At 41.2% G+C, this 19,248-nt stretch overlaps 2 protein-coding genes across 3 annotated transcripts in view; both read right to left on the reverse strand.

Annotated features, from left to right (window-relative positions):
- Positions 1-312: 312 nt before the first annotated feature.
- LOC145491183 (uncharacterized) overlaps positions 313-19,248 on the reverse strand; it is a 43,677-nt gene continuing 24,741 nt past the window's right edge. For both annotated transcript variants that reach the window (XM_081470334.1, XM_081470333.1), the window contains exons 16-27: positions 14,238-14,396; positions 13,969-14,125; positions 12,798-13,728; positions 12,363-12,463; positions 10,795-11,312; positions 10,520-10,683; positions 9,636-9,794; positions 8,788-9,006; positions 8,088-8,225; positions 7,389-7,503; positions 4,802-4,935; positions 313-4,088 (exon numbers count right to left, since the gene is read on the reverse strand). In XM_081470334.1, coding sequence (XP_081326460.1) covers positions 3,981-4,088; positions 4,802-4,935; positions 7,389-7,503; positions 8,088-8,225; positions 8,788-9,006; positions 9,636-9,794; positions 10,520-10,683; positions 10,795-11,312; positions 12,363-12,463; positions 12,798-13,728; positions 13,969-14,125; positions 14,238-14,396 — 2,903 coding nt within the window. In that variant the 3' untranslated portion in view covers positions 313-3,980. The remainder of the gene's footprint in view (positions 4,089-4,801; positions 4,936-7,388; positions 7,504-8,087; positions 8,226-8,787; positions 9,007-9,635; positions 9,795-10,519; positions 10,684-10,794; positions 11,313-12,362; positions 12,464-12,797; positions 13,729-13,968; positions 14,126-14,237; positions 14,397-19,248) is intronic.
- On the reverse strand, positions 15,176-17,933 carry LOC145491186 (adenosine receptor A2b-like). Its single transcript, XM_081470337.1, has one exon. It carries the CDS (start codon positions 16,365-16,367, stop codon positions 15,435-15,437), a length of 933 nt encoding a protein of 310 aa, XP_081326463.1. The 5' UTR covers positions 16,368-17,933; the 3' UTR covers positions 15,176-15,434.

Consider the following 19,248-nt stretch of genomic DNA (forward strand, 5'->3'; position numbering starts at 1 on the left):
ATACAGTTCATAAGGATGAGACGAAAATAATTTAATCCGTGCATTGTAAACTATAAAACGGCGTATGTAAAGGAAGTTAAGTCTATATAAGAGAGAGTTTACCGTGATGAAACAAACGTTTGACAAGTGACAGGATCAAAGATATAGGTGTTACTGCAACTTAATGAAGCTAATTTGCCTCTTTAATAAATGATAGCAAAGATTTAATCTCCGCCAAAGAGAATTCTCAAGATGTCTGGCCGTGTCGAGTGACCCAGTGCCTTGAGGAATCTTAGAATTACTTAAACAAACGGTTTACTACACACGCAAGTATTTTGATATCAAAATGTTTATTTTAGGTTTACTATACATAATAAAATATGTACAATCTCATCTCTAACTTACACGATTTTGTACATGTTATGGACACAAGTATTTTGTCCAACTACAAGAGAATAGATCCAATAATTCGATCGATCAGCATAAGAGAGCTAACAATGATTCGCGTTTTGTCATTTTACAAAATACTAGATTAGCGATCACTTAGAACTTTCCAAAATAAAATCGTAGGAAAAGTAGAATAATCGCCTGGGCCGTTTGCAAACCACGTTAAAAAATAGCCTTTGTCAGGCTAAGCAAGTGCCAGCGGGCAAGTGAAAACATTTCGAAGTCATGAGATGATTAGATCCGTCATTTTCATAACGTATACCTATTTGAATTCGTTATGAGAAGGTAAACGAGAGAAATTAAGATTACATCACTACTTGGAATTCTATAGATCGCGCCAGTCAATGTGACATTTAACTAAATTTTGTTACCTAGGCTAGCCAATTGATTTGTCACTAGAGTAAACCCCATTTCCCTGGTAATCTTAAGGCTTCTACTGACCTAGTAGCTTGCTCGAGCCGTACTAGGGAATATCGGCTCTTGGTACGGACCTCGCTGCGCTCGGTCCCTATTGCCATGACTGCGGGCCAATATTCCACAGTACGACCCTCGCGCTCGGTGAGTAATAGGTTATTGTTAGGAAACGTTCTTGACAAAAGGTTCAAATTATCAACATCTTTACCGAGTCCGCGCACGTAACTTTGCTTCGCAGTTCCCATGGTCGCCCCCATGGCCTAACAGAAGAGAGGCCCTGGGAACAAAGTTGGTGAAAACCAGCTTAAGTGTCGTCCTGCCGCATGACGTCGAGCATGATGAACTCATGGTTGTTACTGGCTGCTCTTTATGACAAGCCTGAATTAGAATCTTTTGTTGATAAGGTATTTAACCAACGCAATCTTCAAAATGTTTTTAAGTATTCGAGAAGTGGCTTAATTTCTCTCGGAGTTTATATCTTAAAGTAATATATTAATGGTATTCGTTTGTAGATTGCAAAACACACTTTGTATCGAGTCCAGCTGTAGCAAAACAAATAACAGTAAGTTACCGTGCTTGGCCACAAATAAGCTATAATACTATTAATTACACTGATGGAGAAAAAAACAACAATACTGATATAGAGTTTTGGTTTTTCCTAATTATTTATGGCGTCAAGATCAAACTTAAGTCTGATGCTTACGTGAACCGTCACGTATCCTTGGCAACAGAATGGAGAAAGAATCTGTTTCTAAACAATAACAAGAAAAAAAATAACGATTGCCTTGTCGTCTCGTTATAATGTATTAAGCATATGGCGGACCTATGCAGTCAACCAAATGGTACTAGAACTGTAGTTTCATGAGATGCCTTGTCCGAGGCGCGACGCACCTTTCAGTTGCCTGAAAAACAATTGAACAAACGACAGAAATAATGAACCAAGCCCTTAACACAAAAGAAGTGCGTTAAACGGGGAGCGAATGAAATTACTGGTTCCGAAGAGGTGCGTGGCTTCTGCCTCGTCCGCTTGTCTCTTGTTTTGTAAAGAAGAGAGGGACAAAATTATTTGAAAACGTAACAGTATTTACACCATACCTATCGTTACTCAAATTCTTTATAGAGTGTTCAATTGATGTCACAACGTTTTTTAAAACATCAAAACCCCCACAATGCAAGGATAGAGACTTGCTGCTATTATCTAGAAATTATTTCAAATTACTAGCATCTCTGGACGACTGGAAGACACGAAGTTCAAAAACTGTTGTTGTTTCATACAAATGTATCGTAAAGTGAAGGGACGAAGGCAAAACAAAAGACGTTTATACGGAGAAATTAAAACTTAAAATGCCAATATTTTAGGTGCTTAATACAATATAGAGAGTTGACTTTTGGCAAATGAACATTACTGTATTTCGGAGCAACAGATGGACTCTCATAATTTTCCAAATGTCATGCCTCAAAAACTCAATATTGATCTTATTAAATAAGAGTTGAAGTGCCCAGACGCGCACGTCTTGTCACAGTCCAAGGTTAATAGTTCCACTGATTGACTTGATTAATGAATGTGCTTCTATCGAGACCCTATTGTGACGACAAGAGTTGTAAGTGTTACATGAGTGCTTGTCGTACATAAACTTGCTTTGTTGTCAACTAAAACGCGCTTTCACAGCCAGTTGACGTCTGCAGCATTGTTCCTTCTTTCGTGCGATGAGAGAATCGCCTACAAGTATGGCTAGTCTTCAGACAATTCTGGCCAACTAGGCCGTATCTTAAGCAAAAATCTAGCACAGAGCATTTGATGTCCAGTCTATGAATGTAACATATTCAGTAAGTTAGGCTTCAAACTATATGTGCTTAATGTGCTCAATATGCACAGAGCCTCAATTTTCCAGAACGAACTTGGTTTCGTCGCGATAAATAGTTGATGACTGACGTCATGGTTTAATTTAGTCTACATTGAGTTCAGTAAAACGAAAGGATCGGCTGTAAACGTCTACATTGTAAGACAGCGAAGGGAAGCCGGTAGCAAGAGAGCTATTGAGTTAAATACCGTAGGAGGGAGGGTGACTTAGCTTCAAGACCGTGAATTCAGTTCAACGAAAAGGGTAGTTTATCTTTGTAAAGCTCTTTACAGGGAGATAAGAGCGAACAAAAACAGCTTATGAGAAAATGTCCAAGAGACTCAGTTTGAAAATGAACAAAAATAAACTAAGCAAATGGCATGTCTTTCATAAGAAAAGATCCCTCAATAATGTCTCTTATCGGGGAAGTTAGAAGATATTTTTAGGTCATTTTGCAATGACGTTTATCGTGATCATAGTTTGTACTTCTTCGTAACAATGCTGAAACAGACGATAATTTTGCCCTTACCGTTCAGGTCACTACAAAGTAAGTTATTTTACTTGCCCGCTGGTTCACAAACATGTTCAACTAGCTTTTTTCTCGTCTCCAAAAAAAATCAGTTCCGTATTTTGCAAGTTCTTTTATAAACGTACGAATATGTGACAGATAGTAGTCCCGAGCTCAAATGATCAATTCTCCTAACTGAACGTCATAACGTTTGTTTACTGTTAGGTTTGAGAATGAGGTAGTTCGGCCAGCAATTGCTCTTTAGCTTACGATTTTCTCCATTCACTTCTTCCTTCTGTTTAATAATTTACTGAACAAGATAACAATGAGAAATTAGATTTAAAAGGAGTTAGATCCCAGTTTTAAGGTATTCTGTCATGTACCGACTGCTCTCAGAAAGGTAATATAAAATGTTAAGATGATGGCTTGAAATGAATCAAAACACAACAGAAATAAAAGGAAGCTTAACAAGACTGAAACGACCTTAAAATGACCCTAAACGTCTGCTGAGCCCACATTGATTATTCAAGTTTGTACAGTTTTCACATATTCTGATTACTAGCCGTAAATAGGAGAAAGTATATTTTCATCTGAAGCTAATAAATAAAGAAGACAAAAAAGATTGACCTAACCACTATAAACACTCTGGGAACAAAAGAAGTAATCGTGAAAATATATGTTTTAATACTAGTATATAATTCGTTCAGTTTGTTCAATGGGCCGCATGAGGCATACTGAGAGCTGTAGACTTGCTAAACAGGCCTGACAATACACGACTCACGTGATCATATTTAGTAAACTGTTGAATTCAGAGAACCATTGGACTTATGTTTGCTGGTATCACGTGACCTCTGTAGTCTGTTGAGAAACTGGGCTTCCTGCTCAAGGAATTCCTCGTCCTAAGAAAATGACAAGAATTTGACAAATTTGACTTGGTTGCTATCTTCTGGAAAAGCAATGAAATTAAAATATTCTTCACATTAATCCTTAAATGATGATCTAACGAAGACAATAATATAGGAAGTGACCATTAATGGATCGTTTTCGAATTCTCGGTAATGGACTGGAACTAGCTTGCAACTGAGGCTAACGCGGGGAGTCTTTTCAACTGCAAATGACGTTGATCTCTTTTTAATGATATTCCCCCGCATGAGCCTCCATTGCAAGCTAGTTCCAGTCCATTACCGAGAATACGAATACGGCCCCTTACGTTATACAACAGACCGTTGTATAATGTTGGGGACGTTTTCAATGCTAGATACTTCGGTCCACAGTGAATTCTACAATGCAAAGTTTCAGGGCTTCATCCTTGTCCGCCTGGAAAGAAGGAGCATGTAAGGCGAACACTCGTAAAGGACCCAAATCGTTTCCGATCCTTACTGCCCAATCAGAAGCACTACAAGCCATTACGTCAGCTTGTCGTCATCATGACACGCTAAGTTGCCTAGCAACATCCATATCGACAACCTCTGCGCCCAAAATCTCATCACTTTAATATGTCTATATTTACTGTGATTCTTAGTTACTAAATAGTCATAAATTACACTCATTGGGAATTCCCTAGAAAGCCTGAGAGAGTTTCGTAAATATTTTGTTACTTCACCCTGATTACCTTTTCTTTGTCATGGGACCATTTCCGAAGTGTTCTTTTCAACTCAAGACTGTTTACCAACAAATCAGGAGTCCCAGGAGCTGACATTGGCAGGGAGGGGTGGGTAAGGATTGACGTGTCCACTGCGGGTGAATCTGTGAAGGCAATAAAATATTCAGATTCTTCGTAGTAGCGGGTTGTAACGTCTAACTGACTGGTGGGTACACAGAGTGGAACGAACCGTCCTTTGTGACACATAAAATCCAACAAGGAAGTGTTAAAGTAGTTACAACTGAACTTGTACTTGTAGAGATACTGACGATCACTTCAGTGAGCATTGAAAAGGTAACCAGCCTCTCTCTCATTTATCAGTGTTGCAACGCAAGCTTCTAAACTGACAACATTAAACTAGAGGAAACGAGAGAGAGCGCGCAGGGGGGGGGGGGGGAGGGGCGGGTGGTGATACCTTTAGTCATATTATAAGTCGATCGTTTGACTCCAGCGTTCCTGTTCTAGACTGCAGCTCGGGCAGCTTTTGGCGTTTTCAGAAATGTCAATGAAATACTAATAATGTAATGGTTAATATCAATTACATCGTGACCAAACATGAGTTTTAGGAACTATACCATCGATCGCGATACAAATTGAGCAACCGTCGACTTGACAGAAATCGTAAAATTTATGCAATGCGTTTCTATTTGGTCCAGTTTTGATCATTCAAACTTGTTTTTGTCTCATTCAAAGTATTACCATCAGTAAGTTTCAAGATCTGTTCGTACGAGCCAGAATTGTCTAGAGTGACCTTACGCCTTTAATTAGTGTTTGACACAGGAATACAAACTGTCCAATTTGGAAATAATTAATTGGATGAAAAAAATTCCGACTACTGACAAAATTGGACGAGGCCGCAAGTCGAGTCCAATTTGGCAGTCACAGGGACCTTTTGAATTCGATTATTTCCGAATTGGACTAGGATGTAATCATATTACCTGTTACTTATATTACGTACGGAACTGTAAATTATGTGTTAATTTGGTCACATTTAAATAAAGATTCAATCTGGACAGTGTTCAAAATTTTAAAACAAATAATCGTGCGAGCACTTCCGTAGAGGATTTTGAGCACGAGCGACTATATTAATGTAATTAGAAGCTGAAACCCGAATTTGGATGCCTGTCAGTCTTCCACGTTCAAAGCAGCGCACGGGAAGTACAGGATTTCCTAAGAGAACATCAACCTGATGTAATCACCAACCACTTGACACAACGAACGTCTAAAATTAGAAATCGGAAATCGGAAAGTCTCTTTTACCATTCACGATGCACAGGACAACGCTGGCGACAATCCCAGCTACACCGCAATCGGAAAACACTGACGACGGAATGACGGAAAATTTACTGACATATTCAATCGCCAAGATAAAAGAAAAGGCACGACTGCATGCTAGCTAAGTAGGTTTTAATAAATAGAAAATCAGTCCAGAGACATATTCAGGGTGCAAGCCTTAATAACCAAGCCTTCACAGGAGCTGTGTGCGGGAAAAGTTCAAGAATAATAATTTAAAGAAGAAATAGAATGCACCAACAATGTACTATACTCTTTGATAATTTCCCGACACAACTCTAAACTACACTCTTGTTTCTATAAGAATATTGTTTTTCCGGCCGAGGCTGAATATTTTATTTTTCTGCCGATCTTAGGCTGAAATATTCTGGTGAATATTGTTAGACTATACCGTATGACATTTCTGTTTTCGAATGTATTTGGTGTCTGGATGGTGTTAAAGTAATTTTGGAGCGAGCTTGCAGGTATTATAGTCTGACATGACGCACATAACTTCTTGCAGAAATGTTAATAGCATCGAACATACTGCTAGTGCTGTTTTTTGTTGCTTTTTGGCAAGTTTTGTCGTTTAAAGAATGGAAGAATTTTATACGGTTTAGTTAAAACTTATAATTGCATTGCATTTACAAATTTTCAACACACAAAATTATATTCTTTTCAAAATCTCAGCCTCGGGTTTATGCTTCTAATATTCTTAAAATTTCGCAAATGTCAGGCTCGATATACTTATAAAAGATATTCTTATAAAAAAAAAAGAGTGTAGCCCAAATCCCGAAACGGACGTGAAAATTATCGACAAGATTCCGCATTATTATGGAAGAAGATTACTTCGAGTTACCAGCCGTCTAATGTTTTGTCTGCTCAGTTACCCATACCCTCCATTTATACTTTAAGCCCTTCAGTGTCACCCTGTCGGATCACTATCAAAATAATCCTGCGCCCGTACCTCTCCGCCCGGGCTTCACTTTGCAATTTTGCCTTCCAAATAATGCGAGATGGATTACCGCGTGCGCTAACACTGAACCAGTATCAAACAAGGGAATATTTTAAGGTTTCGTGACAACTTCGGAGCTAGTATTTTGAGGTTTCGTGACAACCGCGATTTCACAAAAGTTCCAACGGGACGACGTTGAAAGTGAACCTCAAAGATTGCGCGACGATGGAACAGAATGTGGAGGCTTTTCTTGTAATAAGATTACAATCTAGGACCAGAGCAAACTCTGAACTCAGTCTCTTGCAGCTAGCTGGTGAAGTAGACTTTTACCTGAAGTATGTATTTGTTCTGCTGGATTTGTTCGCCGTCTATCACACTGCCAGCACCGCCCTGTCTGCTTGTCCTTCTCCAGCAAACGTCGCTCATGCGCGATAGCAAGACGATCCTAGCAACATGAAAGGAGTATTTTAAAATGAACAATGCGACCGGTGCCGTGGAAAAGACGGAAAAGATTGAAATGTTGACAATCTTTCTTCTTATTCTCAAGAATTACACAAATGTAAGCTCTGAAAATAAAGGCGAAGTACCCCTAAGTTGATGCCTTCAGTTCTTTATTCGTGTCAGCAACAGTAACTATATTAGATCAAGAGAAGATTAACGGTGAGAGAGTTAATCCTCCAGATAGGTCTTACTTCCAAAGTAATCCCTCTCAAGTTACTTTTAGGTATACTACCCAGTTCGTGCGCGAATAATGTTCCCACGCCCGTTACGTAAATGCTGTCGCGCGAGAATGAAAATGCGTGTAAAACCTCTTGGGCTGTTCACATGAGCAAAATTCGCGTCAAGGTATGGCTATTGCTAAACTCTACTATGATTTCCGAAAGCGGCAGTGATCTAAAAATAACGTGAAATAAGGCCAATATGGAAATTAATTCTCTTATTCTTCATCTCCTCTTGATTATATTTTACTCACTCTTAGCACCCTTAGGTTAACCTACTTCCTTGTTCATAAAATCAAGATAAAAATACCTGGGCCAGCTGTCGCTCTTTCTCTTGCGCGACAAGGAACATTCCTTCAGCTTCAGCTCGCTGAGCCTCAGCGTTCACTCGCACCCGTTCGGCTAGTTCCAGGGCTTGCTCGCCCTCGTCACGCACCCGACCAGCATCCTGAGAACAGAGCAGATGAGTCAATGATCAGCATCATGTCCCAGAAACATATCCAAGGTGTTTTTCGACAAAGGATAAGAGGAAAACGCCATCCTCGGTGCAAACGCTGTCTCAGAGATTCGATTTTAAAAGCACGCCCAGCTCGTTTTGTGGAAGAGCCGGCCAAGGTGACATATCCCGTCTCCGAGAATTATCTGACCTCCCCCCCTTTTTTTTTTCTAAGATGTTTTTAGACAGCATGACGTAGCCTTCACACAATCTGGTGTGACAACATCTGTTGTACTCCTTTAAAGGACCCTAGTCAGCCTCCGCCATTTTCGATACCATCGAAATTATTGATATTGCATGTTGATGTGAAATTTTATTGTTTTACTGTAAGTTGTGTTCCTGAGAGTCTGTTTAATTACCTTTCGTAGTTTCACAGTGATTTCCTTCGTTTCGACTTGCTCCAAATGAAATATAATAGCCAAACGCTCGCATGTTAACAAAAACAAAGGTGTGGCTGACTAGGGGCCTTTAACCCTGCCGCTTCACAGTCGACGCTAGTAAAACAGTGACTTACTGAGCAAAGTTCGTCGATCTCTCGTGACCTCTTCTGTACTTCCAGGCCTAATTTTCCTATTCGGTCCCTTTCTTCGTCAAATCCACTCCGCTGTCGCTCAAATTCAAGTTTCTCTCTCCTTAGTCTCTCCTCTTCCTGTTTCAGTTGAGCCTCCCGCACACTCAGGGCAGCGGCGTCTTCTTTAATCTTCACCGCAGTCGCCCCCAGATCAGCCTCGGCCTAAACCAAGGGACAAAAATTTAAAAATGAAAGAAAAGATTGCACAAATTACAAGAACTGCGTCTGTAAAAACAAATGAAACAGCTTGAAAAGAGACTGAAACCTAGTTCAAGGTATCAAGTACACGCATGGGGATGATTCTTTGTGATTCTACGTAACAAGAGATTTCAAAATTAGGCTCACTGAGAAGTTCAAAGTTCATCTGACGACTAGCTTTCATAGCCGCTGTCAAGCATAATTTCGAGTAAGCAGTAAACTGATTGAGGCCGAGTTTGTAATGAAGGAGACTAGCGTCCTCACTCAGCAATTTTCGGTTGCCTCAAGTAATCTGTTATCAGATTATTTTCCGCGCTCACGTTTACTCTTTGTCTGCTAAGTCGCGTGTAAAACTAACCACCAATGACAGAGGTTTCAACTCAAGTAAGTAAGTAAGAACTTTATTTAAGTGTCAATGTATTTAGCCCAGTTTAGCCCTGTTGATTAAGTTTTCAGTTCCAATTTTGCGGAGTTTGGAACATTCGAGGACGCCAAGAATCTAAGGGTAGAGAAATGGAATGGGACCACAAGCCTACAAAATTGTCCACTTGACAATACATATCCAGAGTTAGAAAAACAAAAAGATTACTAACCTGCACACTCGTCTCAGTCTTCAGTTTCTCTCTACTTATCAGGTCTCTGTGAGCCGAGGAGAGCTGGGCACGCTCTGTGGCCAGTGACCGCCGCTCTTCTTGGATTTGAGTCATGGTGGTTCTTTGCTCTCGCACCAGGTCATCACGGGCGCGCTGTACCTAAAGGCAAGAAAACAGCCACGTTGGATGTCATCATCATCTTTCCTCATCGCGCCAGTAGGCGCGTAAGGCCGTCACGCTCTCAGCCAAACATATTGAATATGACAGGTCACCAATGGGTTTTGGAGCGGGTGTGATATCGACTCAGTGAATTATTGAGAATTTAGTATCATACGACCAAAGCCAACTGTGATCGCGCCAGTCCACTGTGGTTTTCATTTTGCTCGCACTCTCAGGGTTGTTTTGTCCCGCTCGTGCGTTGATCCATACACTTTCACTTGAATCAAATGGAAACACCCACATAAAGAGGTAAAATTGTAATCTTATCTTCCCCGCCAAATAGTTTTATTTCGCCGACAAGCGTGATTAACCGTACATAGATACACGGGTTACAAAACAAAAGCATACTGAGGCTACAAAAACACTCCAGTTCGCAGGTTATAAACTATTCGACCTTTCTTGAAAACGAATTGTGTCTTGTGGCACACTGATCTTTACATACCAACACAGCCAACTGGAGAAGATTTTTTTATCTTTTAAAACTTGCTTTCCCAGTATTTAAGTCTTAAATTGACTCTTCGCACCGAACGCCAAACAGTTCTTTTATTGTTTGTTTTGAGAATTTGGTGGTACATCACTGAAGACACTTTGCCTTACCTATGACTTCCTTCATCTTGGTCACTTGTATACTTCAGTCAAAACGAAAATTGATTAAGATTATTTACCTCAGCTCTTTGTGAAGACAGCTGTTCCATTGTGATTCGTCGCTCGTCCTCCAGTGCTGCCTGAAGAGCCTTCAGTCGAGACTCCTCCTGAGACAAACGCCATCTCTCTTGATCAACCTGACGCGTCTGTTCACGCATGTGTAGTTCCATCTTGGAGACCAGGCCTGTAAGAGAGAAAAAGCGTGTATTTGGCTGGTAAGTGAACTTGTTATAAAAAATCTCAGTTATTCATAGTTTTTAGTTATTTACTACGAACAAGTAATGAAATTACTTACCTTGTAACCTGGTCCTTTCTTCGTCATTTTCAGATTGCTGCCTGTGCAACCTCTCCTGCAGTTGTTTCAAGTACTCGTCCCGGGCCCTGGCGGAGAGTTCGCGCTCATCAAGACCACTCTTATGAGTGACCTCGATCTTCTGACGTAAGTCGCTCACTTCACGAGTCGAGTTTAACACTTGATCCATGAGAGACTGGAGCGACTTGGTGTGAGCATGCGCACTGGTAGCCGCTGACACCTCTTGCTCTTTGAGCCTTCTCAGATGCGCGACCTCTTCTTCGTGCTCTGCGCGAAATTGCTCTAACGCTCGCCGATGAAGGTCTTTTAGTGTTTCTATCTCGTTGTTTTTCGCTGTCTCTAGAGCTGAAAGTTTTCGGTTGTGAGATGTTTGTAAGTCAGCTTTTTCAGTCTCCAAGATTCTTAACTTTTCGCTATTTTGCTGGATGATTAGGTCGGTCTCGTCTTTCAGTCTTTGTTCGCGACGTTGATAAGAGTCTTCCAAAGTCTTCAAGTGAGATCTTGCGAATAATGAAAGGTAGAAAGAAAGTGAAGAATGATCATCGCAGTAAATTTTCCAATTTAAGCAATTGGAAAGAAGAAGCCTGAAAAAATCAGGACTTCAACGGGATTCGAACCCGTGACCTCCGCGATACCGGTGCGATGCTCACCAACTGAGCTATGAAGCCACACATTGGTAGAGCATCGCACCGGTATCGCGGAGGTCACGGGTTCGAATCCCGTTGAAGTCCTGATTTTTTCAGGCTTCTTCTTTCCAATTGCTTAAATTGGAAAATTTACTGCGATGATCATTCTTCACTTTCATCTACAACCGCAGTTCATATATGAATTATTTCATATAAACTTCACAATGAAAGGTAGATTAGTAAAAGAAATTGCACAACAATAGCAGTTACGGAGCTAGCACACAACATATCTGGTGTCAGGAAATGTGTCTGTCGTATTCCTCTATATATCAACAAATACTACAGCCGGTCCGCACGATTCTGTATGCCGATCGACAAGGTGAAAATTGTTGGGTACATAATACAGCACCACTCCATTTCTTTCATTATTTTACAGCATTCCGTGTTGCTTCAACATTCAGCTTCACATGATGCATAGTTTAGCACGAGCTGTTTGTTCTTTCATTTCTGTATCATAGGCGGTTTACTGACTTATTACTTTTCCCAAGGAAGCCAAGAAGGAACATGTCTTAACCCTATGCCATGTGTAATTCAGCCTAGCAAGCTCTTGTCATAAAGTTTCAATGTTTTAAAACTGGACTCAAATAAACACGTTTCTGGATATGAATAGAACATTTTTACATGAGGTGGACTTTTCGCTCGATTACCACCCGCTGTAAAAACAAAAAAAACAAAAAAAACAAAAACGAGCTAATATTACAATCCTCCCCTAAACATCTCTTCTTTAGGTGGTGTAGGAACTGGACTCGACGAAGCGGGGAAAATCGAGGCGTGGATAAAAGAGGGTGAAAATCAGACAAATAACCCAAGCGACAGGTGAAGGTGTGATCTCTCAACTGCTGGGTTGAATAACAATTTTCTTACTTGTGAGAAGAATCGATATTAGTCAGTTCATCCTTGTGTCTCGTTTTCAGTGCCTCAATCGTGGACAACAATTGCTCTCGCTCAAGTTCTAAACGGCGGACCTGGATAAAGGTAAAGTTTACCCATAAGTATTCGTGAAATGGATAAAAAAAAAATCAAGGTACAATGTACAAAGATTTATAAGTGCATGTCCATAACCATTGTTTCGCTCATTAAATTTTTTCTTTGGTGACGTTCTTGTTGCCATTGCCGTCATGGTTTGTTTAAGCTCCTGAGTGGCTAATCAAAACGAACGTACACAACATAGACAACCGATAGCTTCAAACCAACAACTGCCTTGTAGTACATAAAGGTAGCAGGTGCAAGTTTTTTTACAGCAGCAACAGAGAAGAGTTCTGAAAAAACCATCAGTTAAATAAAAGAGAGAAATCTCACCTTTCCTTCTAACTCTGACACCTTACTCGTGGCGTCCAAGTCCTTCTTGTGCCTGATGCCCTCCATCTCCTGTACTTTCTTCATCAGCTCTTTCACTTCTTCCTCAAGCCGCATCTTCTGCTGTTCGCGGTGTTCACTTGCCACCTCATACTCCATCAATCGACTCTGCTGCAGCTCACTCTCAGCTTTCAGCTTTGTCATTTCGAGTCTTTCCAGCGATGTTGGTTGAGGGATCTGGGGCGATGATTGAAATCCAGCAGGGGACTGGTACTGAGGCTGGTAGGAAAGGGTCTGGGGTAGATTGTGGCCGGTAGGCAAAGCGAAAGGAGAAGATTGGTACTGAGGATACGATTGATGAGTGTATGGCTGGGCTCCCATTTGCGGTGGAATGTTGCCCTGAGGGGAGATGGGACTGGCTGTATATGGCTGCTGTGATGGATATTCCTGTGGATGGGGAGGGCCGAGTTGTACTGGAACTGACTGCGGGGGTGGTACATGTGATACTGCAGTAGGTGTTGAAGCAGGAGGAACGACACTGGCCTGTGCAGGGTACAGCTGTGATCCAGGCTGAACTTGTACTGGAGGTCGATTAACCGGTTGCTGTTCAGTTCCAGGTCTGGGTGTGTCCTGATTAATAGATGCTTGGCGTTTACCTTGCATACCTCTCCTTCTAGCTTCCTCGTTATCTAAGGGACTACCCTCACCCTGACCCTGCTGCGGCCTGTCTAGCGGACCTCCCTGATCAGCTGCCAGCTGCTGCCTGTCAAGGGGACCCTCCTGTCCAGCTGTTGGCTGTGGCTTATGCACAGGACCACCCTGACTAGGTGCAGGATCTGGTGTATCCAGCGAACTTTGTGGACTCGCCTGATCACGCCACCGTCTTCCTCTCCTTGGACTGCCTCCTGGTGACTCCCATGGGAAAGATGACGACCTGACAAATCAATCAATCAATCAATCAATCAATTAGCCAATTAGTCAGTCAGTCAATCAATGGGCAGTCAGTCAGTCAGTCAGTCAATTTATCAGTGAGTCAGGCAGCCAATTAGTCTATCGGTCACCGCTTCGAGAATGAGGCCATGAACGAGCATTTGCCATGAACCTCCACTTTAGGTTAAGCATGACAGGGAAAACGCGCACTTTCGCTGAAAATCCTACTTGCTTATAAACTTACTTGCCGCTGTCATCAGCTGACTCCACCTGTTTTGGCTTTGGAGGCTCGTCAGGAGTGATTCCCAGCATGCGTAAGAACTCATCATTATCACCGTCCCCCCGGCGCCGGCCGGCCCTTCTTGGCGGAGACGCTTGCCTCTCTTGACGTTCCGGGGGAGCTGAACTCGGAGAAATGACATAACGTTAAAGGGTTGTGGAAAACGAACAGGAATGGAAAAAGAAGTGTTAGGCAAGCAACTTGTAACAATGAAAGGAAAAACATGCATGTACCTTGTGTGCTTGGCGAGTCCTTTGCGCTCTCTCTGGGAAACGGTGTGTTTGTTTTGAGGGGAACTTCATTTAGATCCAGGCCTCCATCGTCATCGCCACCGCCCAGTCCTAACCAGTCTCCCCCGCCGCCGCCGCCGCCTCCACCACTGGGTTTTGATCCTGAAGACAAGAACACAGTGACATCAAAAGATGAAGCAAACGACGTTGAAAGGAGGGGCTGTTTCCTTGAGGTAATCAGAAAACTCCAATATACGTCTAAAGTAAAGTGCGTTACTAGGAATTCAAGACGCACCGATTTTCTAGAAGACATTTAAAATCATTTCTCATCATTTCTCCGGTAATATTGTTCGCACCTTAAATAAAAATAAATCGAAAAAGGGCGATGCACTGCCTACATTTTTTGCGTTCCCAATTTATCTAGCCGTATTAAACGTGTCAGACCATATTAGGTCAGTTATAAGCTTTTTCGATTCGCTAGAGTTTTCAAGGTTTCTGTGGTTAAATCGCAGAATTTTTCTTATCATTGTCTGTCTGTCTCCGTGCCGTGAGGCGTCAATTCGATGTTGATATCAATAGGGAGGCGCCTCATGGAGCCTGGCCAGAGCCCTTGTGTTCAGTCCTTTACCCATGCCTCCATGCCCCCGGACATTGAAATGGGTGCTGACGAATCATGGACTGACCTGACAAAATGCGGGAGAAAACCTGCGATGGTCTAGCATTCCATCCAGGGGAGGGAAAGTACAATATTCCTAGCCCCTGCAAGCTCAGCAGGCTGGAGTTTTAAAGTTCCAGCCCTGATGAGCTACTGGGTTGCCCCCAGGAGCGTAGCTATGGGGGGGGGGGGGGGGGGGTCCTGTCCAACTTCTGGTTTCTCGATTCTCACGCTAAGAACAATACCACGGCAACTGGAAGTGCTTTTTGCGTACAGAAACGAACAAGACTTTATCTGTTCTGCTGAAAATATAGCATAAATTTATTTAAGCTACTTTTTTTTTATCTTTTTCGATTAATAAAGCTACCACTGAACTAAGGGAGCCGTAAATAAGTAAGCCACATCAATCCCTTCATTTAATCAGTTTTTTATTTCAGCAAGAGTTCTGACTGCGTGTAGTCATTAGTATACGCAGAAGGTGCCGTTTATCGATGATAGCAACAATGAATGTTCTGAACCATAGCATAGTATGGCTGGTTCTACGATCACTGTGATACGCGATTTCTGAACCAAGACATTTTCCGCAGTATGTCCATGATAGCGTGTCGAATGTGTCTCATCTTCCAGCAGTAAATTACTGGGTTCAAAGATGAGTTGAGGTACATTACCGTCCACGAATAAAGCAAAATTCTTTTAAATTCGATATTGGGACCACCGATGTTATGAACGACCAAACTGATAGTGAAAGGCAAATAACAAACCAAAAACACAATGTATACGTAGAAGGTACCGACCGCAGATTTAATAAGGCTAACAAAAATTGCCATTTCGCTGTTCTCTGCAACTTGCTGAACTTGCAGGGACTGAATCTGATTCCTGTGGCGTTGTACTGCTACATAAATTCTGATGTAGGCCACTGTTGTAACGAGAAGACCAATAACTCCAAGAAATAAAATAATAGGTGAGTAGATATCGGGCGGAATCCAGAACACCATCAAAGGAACAAACACACTAAGCAGCCATATTGAGATCACCCCGGCAACAACACGCTTTTGAGTCACAAGTTCCTGATATCTGAGATGAAGATGAATAGCTAGGAGCCCGTCTACACTTAGAGCCACAACACTCAAGAAAGAGGCCAAGGAAAACACACTTATAATGGATATAAATACCATATAGATGTTACAGCCGGGGTTGTTTTGTTGTAACCATTTTACCAGAAGTGAGGTGTAAAAAGGCTGCCCCAACAAACCAACACCAACATCAGAAACAGCAAGACTCACGAGCAATGTTTTCAAAGTCTTTGGTAACGATGAAGTTTTTCTTATAGCGTGAATTGTCACAATATTCAACATGACGGCGGTATAGGAAAGAAAAATATTCACGACACAATTACCAATGTAAGTTAAACGGAGGTCTGCAAATTCGATTATTTTGGGGAAGGTCTGCAGCAGCAATTCACAAGCTGATTTCCTCATCGTCTGGACAGAAGTTTCTTCAAGTGACCGAGCGTTTCACATAAATTTTACCAAGCTAAGACAGTTTCCTTTCTCAACGACACAAACCACTGGGTTCCCTTAAGCTAATATGAGTAGTTCTTCTTGATTAAAGTCATAACCCTTAGTAAACGAAGTCTTTCCGCAACAAGTCAATTCAGGTGTCATGTTGTCACCCGCCACTTCAGACATCTTGTTGTCATAAAATAAAGTTAATACTAGTTCTTCCTAATTAAGCCATAACACTAAGTAAACGAAGTATTTCCGCAACAAGTCAATTCAGATGTTCTGTTGTCATAAAATAGAGTTAAAACTGACAGTAAGTGAATCGTGATGAAGAATTAATACGTGGGTCTTGAACTTTCTAATAATTGATTAGAATAAAACCAAGACATAAACGTCAATGGCGCGACAATGTGTTTCCAAAAAACATAAGGAAAACTGGCCCGAAATTGGACATTTCAAAGGTGATAATTGAAATTTCGTTAAGGATGTTACCGAACGAAGACCCTTAGCTACATGCTTGAACAAAAATAAGTCAGCACGTGCACATGAATATTTCCCATGTTCAAAAATAAGGCAAAACGAAACAGGTGTCTTTATAAAGTCGTTTCGTTGCTAATCAATGGCACACCTACATACTGCTTTCAGTTTCAAGGGCCGGGCATGTGGAGTGCACAACGAACTCTCCATCACCAAGTGTCGGTGATAGCTTTACCAACAGTAATGAATTGTTTGAAGATCAGCACAACATGAAGAAGAACACTTGCTATAAATAATAAAGATTGTTTTTAGCACTTTAACCCTTTGCTTCGTCATAACGATGAAAACGTCATTAATAAATAGCGCACCTTTTGTACTATGATCACATCCGGTTTACCAATCCAGAAAACCATGACAATTGTTTAACAAACTCAGCGACTCGAATAGCGACCTAAACTATAAGCCGCCTAACACGAATATCGCTACTAAGACACTAATAAACTTAATGTTGGTCCCAGAGTCTCCCCGAGAACTGGTTAGAAGCAGGAGAGATCAATGGTAACGAGACCATTTGAATTCATTCATTCATAATTTTCTTAACGCGGTACAATAGACAGGACGAAGCAGACTAAGGCACACAATGAATATTTCACGCTCTTTTCTGTTTCATTTCTAAACGTACTCATGCGCGAAGGCATAACTGTTCCTGGAGTCGCTGTTTTGGTCAAGCATTTGTTGGGAAATAATCCATGGTCGTTGTTGCGTTAGAAAAAATCACTTTATATATCTTTTTAAAGACAGAACAAAATGAAATGATCGATATAAACATGGATGGCAATAGATGCAACTTGTCATAACTGATAAAACAAAGACTTCATGTAAGTTACTCGAGTCGTGCTCTCGTTTGTTACACAAACTAATAAAACAACGTGCAATTAAAGAAAATCTTCGAATCGAAGGTATTTCTTGCCTTCAAAACAACAGTTTTACTACGATATAAAAACTTTTTGAGAATGATAAATTATCTGAGTTTGCTGTCAAATTAAAATAAAACTGCTGTTTGTATTTATGTCGGTCTACAATTGCTGATCACATTTCAACCAAGGAAAAGATATAAACGTCACTGGCCTGACAGCGGGGTTTATTAAACAGGTGATATTTTGGTAAAACAGGAAAAACTGTCCCAAAATTCGACTTTTCAGACGTGGTAAATGAGATATCTTTAAGGATTCCACCAAACGAAGATCCTTTAATAGCTACATACTTGATAAAAAAATGAGTTTGCACGTGGATAGGAACAATGTCCGTACTTAATAAATACCAATCTCGTTCCCAGAGTCTTCGTTCCCCTTGACCAGCGTTCGGAAAACGAGAGCTCTGGGACCAACCATTTTGAAATAACCGAATTCTGCCCATCGGTTTCACTGCGCAGTCTGCATCTATGGCGCAGGCCTGAAATGGTTGCTCCCAGAGCTGTCGTTTTCCGACCGCTGGTCGAGGGGAACGAAGACTCCGGGAACGAGATTGAATAAATACAGACTCGGAAGTATAAACTAGCTAGCAAATCCGGGCTATCAAACTCGGTATACAAAACCTCCCAGGTTTCTTTCGCACTCTCCGAACTTCCCTCGTGCACCACAACTGAAACATGAATCAATTACATGCCAATTGTCATAAAGATCAAACAAAACGAAAATGTTAAAAAAAAAAAAACCGAAACGAAACTGTAGTTTCATTCGCACGCGTGGACATAGCTCAAGCGCAGCTCAAGACTTCTACGCATGCGTTCGTTTGGCTCGTCACGAGCTCTATTTCGACGACGGCTCGTTTGGGACAAGTGCACTACGAGCCAAAACAAACAACAACGATACCCAACACATTACTCCTTGAGACGCTTTCAAAGCCAAACCGTCCGGTTATAAGACAAGTCCTATGATCTTCCTGTTTCAAGTGAATAGACTTAAGTAAAAACACCATTCAACTGAAGATCATTTCAGTAATAACAACACGTTTTCTGTTATCTTTCTTGAATCTGGCACGTGACGAGTGAGCGTGTCATATTTCGAAAGGGCTCTTAACTGTCACGAATAAAACACTAAACAACAATTGCAAAGCGGGAACTTTTAACCCTATCTTTTGGTACCCTCTCCCCCGAAAAAGAAGTGTTGCGCTACAAAGAGAATCAACTACTAGACTAAAGACTTCCAGCTGTCAAGTTTATGTAATGCAATTGAAAGTAACGATAACATAGCCCGTAAAACAGCTTTTCATTCACAAGAAAGAAAATAATATAGCTTGAAAGTTCTCTACTGTTCTTATTTATGTGACAAATTTATTCCAGGCATTTACAATACCTTTTTCCGTTCTTCTAACATAAAAC

The sequence above is a fragment of the Orbicella franksi genome, chromosome 6 (assembly GCF_964199315.1).
Source record: "Orbicella franksi chromosome 6, jaOrbFran1.1, whole genome shotgun sequence".
NCBI classification, from domain to species: Eukaryota; Metazoa; Cnidaria; class Anthozoa; order Scleractinia; family Merulinidae; genus Orbicella; species Orbicella franksi.

Excerpts from the sequence above, each read along its gene's own strand:
- LOC145491186 (XM_081470337.1), bottom strand. The coding sequence starts at position 16,367 with ATGAGGAAATCAGCTTGTGAATTGCTGCTGCAGACCTTCCCCAAAATA.